This window comes from Sphaeroforma arctica (assembly GCF_001186125.1).
Source record: "Sphaeroforma arctica JP610 unplaced genomic scaffold supercont1.24, whole genome shotgun sequence".
In the NCBI taxonomy this organism is placed as follows: domain Eukaryota; class Ichthyosporea; order Ichthyophonida; genus Sphaeroforma; species Sphaeroforma arctica.
In genome coordinates, this window is record NW_014040534.1 from 210,068 (window position 1) to 216,038 (window position 5,971).

General features: G+C 42.7%; 2 protein-coding genes across 3 annotated transcripts in view; one reads left to right on the forward strand and one right to left on the reverse strand.

Moving 5' to 3' along the window:
• The window catches only part of SARC_00716 (hypothetical protein), a 7,239-nt gene extending 6,719 nt beyond the window's left edge, over positions 1–520 (reverse strand). Inside the window, exon 1 of the mRNA XM_014305615.1 lies at positions 150–520. Coding sequence (XP_014161090.1) covers positions 150–352 — 203 coding nt within the window. The 5' untranslated portion in view covers positions 353–520. The remainder of the gene's footprint in view (positions 1–149) is intronic.
• A 413-nt stretch (positions 521–933) lies between these two features.
• The window catches only part of SARC_00717, a 7,397-nt gene continuing 2,359 nt past the window's right edge, over positions 934–5,971 (forward strand). Inside the window, exons 1-6 of one of the 2 annotated variants that reach the window (XM_014305616.1) lie at positions 934–1,462; positions 2,493–2,610; positions 3,053–3,190; positions 3,635–3,909; positions 4,469–4,659; positions 5,558–5,720. In XM_014305616.1, the coding sequence (XP_014161091.1) occupies positions 1,384–1,462; positions 2,493–2,610; positions 3,053–3,190; positions 3,635–3,909; positions 4,469–4,659; positions 5,558–5,720 (964 nt within the window). In that variant the 5' untranslated portion in view covers positions 934–1,383. The remainder of the gene's footprint in view (positions 1,463–2,492; positions 2,611–3,052; positions 3,191–3,634; positions 3,910–4,468; positions 4,660–5,557; positions 5,721–5,971) is intronic. The other variant, XM_014305617.1, reaches the window with a different exon arrangement.

Here is a 5,971-nt window from a genome sequence, read left to right on the forward strand (position 1 = left end):
TATATATATATATATATATATATATATATATATATATATATATACAAATTGTATATCTGGTTATATATTTATTCGCACATTACTATACATAGAGTATACCAATAGAGTTTTTTTTCTACTCTCTATACTCGCGTAACCATTTCTCATACCTTTTCTTGGCCTCATCAAACTGTGCGATGCTGTGCTCAATCTCGGGGTCCGGGGTCTTGTCGACGTGGAATATCTTTGTATTCACAAACCGCTTCATCTTGCCAAATAGACCCCCTGGAGCGCCCCCATTGAGTGTTGTTTTGGCCGGGGCTGTAGTGGTGGGTCTAGGCGGCGGCGTCTTGGCGCGTGAGTGCGACATCATGGCTTGATGTCTATATGAGTGCAGGGTTAAATTGATTGAACGCTAGCTAATCTATTTATAATACACACTGCTGTTCTTTCGTGCGTGGTCTAACAAGTGGCCGACTTGACGATACCATATGGGATACCAACTCTCTCTCTCTCTCATGTATAGTGTCCACTGTTTGTGTATGGCAATGAATAAAATAGGGAGGCAAGTGTTCTATAATAAATAGAAATAGTCTCGTCATAGAATATGCTATCTCCAGAGATCGTATGAGTCATAGTCATACATAAATAGTAGTAATAGATCTGGCGGACATTGCCATATCTCCGCATCTCCAGACTCCACAAGTCCACAGTCCACAGTCCAGTCTCCAGAGTCCAGACTCTTGACTCTTGAGTCCAGAGTGACCAGACCCCAGCAAAGTCCAGAGAGATCATATCAAACTAAATATCATAAGTACCGAACATCCACTTCTATTTTGGCGGGCGCTTCAGATCTGTGGCAAAATAGCCGGACAAGGCTTTCTTAGAACCCCAAACATCATGTCAATATTCTATTTTAAATACATCCCTCTTGCACCATAGTAAATAGTTGCACGGCGCTTTACCGCGTATGTAATAAAGGCATAGGTCTTAGGTTGGACAAGGTAAATATTGACACTATATTATAAATTATAAATATATACCGACAATATAGTGGTCCTAATAGGGGCGGCCTTACACACGTTCAAATCTTGTATAGAACGCAGATTGCTCACGTAAACACTCACTGTACTAACACATCCTAGTTTTTAGTTGGCACGGGTTACGTGTGTAATATTCTGTGACCCCCAATTACACCTTTACACCTCACTATACAATTTGAGTGTTGTAGGTTTGTAGTAGTGGCTGGTTCATCTGCCGTAAAAGGGCTGTTGGCGTGACTCGTAGATGAATTTAAAACAACTGACATCGAACAGGTAGCTGACATAGTAGTACGGTTGGTATTGAAACGGTAGTTGGTATATTTGAATAGCTGCCATCGAAACGGTAGTAGCTAGAGGTGCAATGTGGTCCATCAAAGTCCATAGAGGACATCTTACAAGATGTTCAACACTTCAAATAAATCGATTGATGCACGCTGCAGGTATGATTCAGATCCGATCGGTGTTGGCTGTGCATGTCTTGTATATAGTTGTGATATGGACTGCTATGCGTTTCACAGATATTGTCTGATGCATGTGGTGTGGTATTTAATGGCATAAAAGGGACAGTCTACAGAATTTCTGACCCTCTGTATTAAGTATTTGGCGCAAGTGCGGAATATTGCGTTTCAAACTCTTTAGTGGTCGATGTGGATTCGTTTTAGTAGCTGTGGTGTGTTCGACATATAATAGCTATGCTAGGAGTTCGTTATTGCGATGTCAGAGAGTATCTCATGTGCAATCGGGACTGACAATTTTTATGTTTGCCACATGCATGGCGACACTTGTGGGTGCAAATGAACTTATAGAGACACGTGTTTACGGCTGTTCTAGTCACTTAAGGAGCCCAAGTGAACAACGAAATGACAACAAATACATTTAAGCTATGGTTCAGATTGCATCTATACATGAAGCTACACTTATATTCGTTGTGCGCCGTATGAAGGTGCCGTCCATGGTTATTTCGTGTTCTTAACATTTGGCGGATGAACAGACCATTGTACTCACATAAATTGATCTATTGTGTGTACTGTACCTACCACCGATGAAGGCTGGCTACACTTGTATGCTTTGGCTCTTTCCGTCACATGTCACATTTGTAGCTCGCGTATCAGCAGACCAAATACATTTATAAGTTGATCTATTGTGTGTAATATATCGACCACCAATGCGGGCTGGCTATACTTGTATGATCTGGCATATTCCGTCACATGTCACATTTGCAGCTGGCGTATCAGCAGACTAAATACATTTATTAGTTGATCCATTGTGTGTAATGTAATTGCCACCAATGCGGGCTGGCTGGCTAAACTTCTATGATTTGACTTATTCCGTCGCATGTCACATTAGCAGCTGGCGTATCAGCAGACCAAATACACTTATTAGTGGATCTATTGTGTGTAATGTATCGACCACCAATGCGGGCTGGCTAAAATTGTATGGTCTGGCTTATTCCGTCACATGTCGCAATAGCAGCGGCATCTACCGATACTAACAGCCCAGAAGTGGTGGAGTTGCTGCAGAAACCAAGCTTCAACTTCAAACGCATATCGGAACATGCGGATGCAATGCACAGGAATGCTCAAAATAGGTACGTAATCATTCTAAAATGTGTGCTTGTTCATTGCTGAGATAAAACGTACAACACAACGCGTGTAGCACTGACCCCATCTTGCTTGATCCACACACTGTTTAGCATAGGTTGTGCTGTAAGGATGTGTTTGTAGTGCGACGTGCAGGTGTACGCCGACATGTTGATGGACCAGCAGATTGTTGCTCCTCGTGTCGTACTCATATGTCAGGAATGTCAAGGCCGCATAACTGTTGGGAGTAGTATGGCTCGACAGACAACCAGTACGGTATGCTCTCAGGGCAGGAGCTCATATCAGCTGACAACGTTCGGTTGTACTTACACGTTCACCAAGCATGCCAAGAGGGCGCATCAGGTACGAGTAAGAAGCCTGCACAGTTATATCTACACACTAAGGGCAATATCTTATAAAACGCCATATACAATCTCATCCGCGCATCAGGAATGTCAAGACGGCAGATGCGTACTCGGTGAAGACTTTATACCGAGATCAATGCAGTCTCATTGGCCGTGTGAACGAATACCGACAGCGACGGAACGAGCTGAACGGCCAATTAAAGGGGCTTACTAAACTAAAAGGGTAGGCTTTTGGCGCCAAAAGTCCTGTTGGGTACATACGCTTGCTTGTATGTGTATACTGGATTATATAACCTCGCTTCTGTACTTTACTGGGTACATGTGTGTGTATGTATTTACGCGTGTGTTAAACAGTGTGGGTGCGCGTGTGCTTGTGTATGTGTACACTGCGAATGTATGTGGATCTGTATAAGATGAGCTACACAGCCACATCGCGACTTTCAGCTTTCGGTTTCCTGCACCTATTGGGATTTCATTCAGTATGGGGAAGTGAACACCTCCTGTGATGCTCAGCATAATACTTGTTGCGGTATTTTTAGTCTGACAGCTACACCTGCAGCTTAAAGCACCACTCAAGCCACACATATGTAGATGTTATCTCAAGTGATGCCACGTGCGAATACTATTTTAATACAACAGCACGACTTCACACACACAACACACTCAGAGATGATGTCGTTGCAAAACGATCCGCTCTGGTTCAAGAGTCTCAAGCCCTGAAGAGCACTTTAACAATCAGCGAATCAGAACTCTCCGATATCACCAAACAACTATACGACGCCGCTGGAAATATACCAAATGAAACGCATCCAAACAGTCCCATTGGCGCAGAGGAAAACGCACGTATTGTGGCCATGAGGAACGATAAGCCTCACTTTGCATTCACGCCAAAAGATCATGTGGAGCTAGGCAAATACTTGGATTTATTCGATTTTGAAGCTGGTATGAGTTGTTTTGTGTGTGGTTTGTACGTGTATGCTTGTAAGAGTGATTTGTTAATACGCTAGCCTGTACGTGTGCGTATATCTGTGCATAGGTTTGTGTTTATATCGTTGTGATTACAGGATGGAATATATCTAGTGTCGTCAGCAAAGTCTGGATCCACGTGAAGTCTAGATGGTTGATGAGCTCATACACAAGGATTCAGTGGAGGGTACTACTTGGCACCGTAAGTGATGAGATGTCTAGTATAGAGTCCGAACCAAAAATATCTCGGAATAGACGATTAAATGAAATATACAATCGAATTCATATTGAGAAACTTCGGAATAAATAATAGCATTCTTATCTGTGCGAATTGCGTGTGTGTGTAGAACAGCTATCCCCTTTCTCGTATCTCTCTGTCCCGTATGTGTCCATTCGTTGTCATGAAGCCATACATATAGTCGAATGAGTTCTGTATCTGTGGGTTACCCATGACATTCCTATTTGCTTTGTACATAATTTAATCCGTGCACATCCCTTATATAGTATTGATCTTCTACTGCTACTCTCGCTGTAGCCTCCGCTGTAAGTGGACACAGTTTCTACTACCTCAAGAACGCTGCCGCGAGGTTAGAGCTGGCCCTAATACAATATGCGGTCGACTTTGTCAGTGACAGGGGTTTTACTGTGGTTACAACGCCCGATGTGGTTAAGACTGGCCTGGTTGAGGCGTGCGGGTTCAAGCCTCGAGATGTAGAGGCAACACAGGTGAGTATGTTATGTTGTCGTGTACATGCTGTTGTGTCTTGGATGGGTTGTATCATCACATATATCAATAACGTTACCATACACGTGATAGTGGGGGTCGGATTTATTCTTTCCAACAGCATCTCACTGGGTTCAAGTGGGCCTAACAGTGGCCTGCGGTCATACAGATAGTGGTACTTTGTGTCGAGTTTTCTGCACCACGGTACACGCCATACATGTCAGCTGTGGCAAGATTTTTTTTTGAGCTTGCTTCGGTAATAGTGATAGAGGTTCTACGGTAGTTCCGACACCTGTGGTAGTCGCATCTGACCTTTTTGAAGGGCTTCCGTTGACCTTAGATGAACGTGCCTGTTGAAGGCGTATGTCCGTTGACATTAGTTGAACGTGCCTGTTGAAGGCGTTTGTCCGTTGACATTAGTTGAACGTGCCTGTTGAAGGCGTATGTCTGTTGACATTAGTTGAACGTGCCTGTTGAAGGCGTATGTCTGTTGGCATTAGTTGAACGTGCCTGTTGAAGGCGTATGTCTGTTGGCATTAGTTGAACGTGCCTGTTGAAGGCGTATGTTGGTTGTCATATTCAGTGATGCAATTGTGCGTGATGCTGGGTGCTGGTTCGTACACAGATGTGTTCGTAGTCCTTCTCACATTTTTAATAGTCAACTTCGGTCCTATTGATGTGTCCATTAATTCGCTTCATTTTGGTGGTTGCCATTTCCAGACTGTGGCTAGCATGTGCGCCTGTTCGTAGCAACCTCGGTAGTATATGCTTTTAGGATTTTTAGTAGGCAAAGAGACGGCGCGGTTGAACACTAGCTGTGTATATATATTTTTGAGCTACACAAACATTTGCATCGATATATGGTATTCCAATCATCACACCTATTTTTTAATACCGCAGACCTACTGTCTCGAGAAACCGTACGAGCACCTGGCACTTTCAGGCACGGCCGAGATCCCATTGGCTGGTCTTTTCATGGGCAAAACCTTCAAAGCATCGCAACTACCAATTAAAGTGGTTGCCTTCGGACGGGCATTCCGAGCGGAAGCGGGCGCCTATGGAGGTGTGTGAATGTTCGGTGAGTATGTTAGTAAGTGCTCAGAGAGTTATATATATATATGTGTGTGTATGTATGTATGTATGTATGTATGTATGTATGTATGTATGTATGTATGTATGTATGTACGTATATATACATAATATATATATATATATATATATATGTATGCATGTATATACATATATATATATATATATATATATATATATAGTACTGTCCTGTATATATATATATATATATATATATCTATAGTA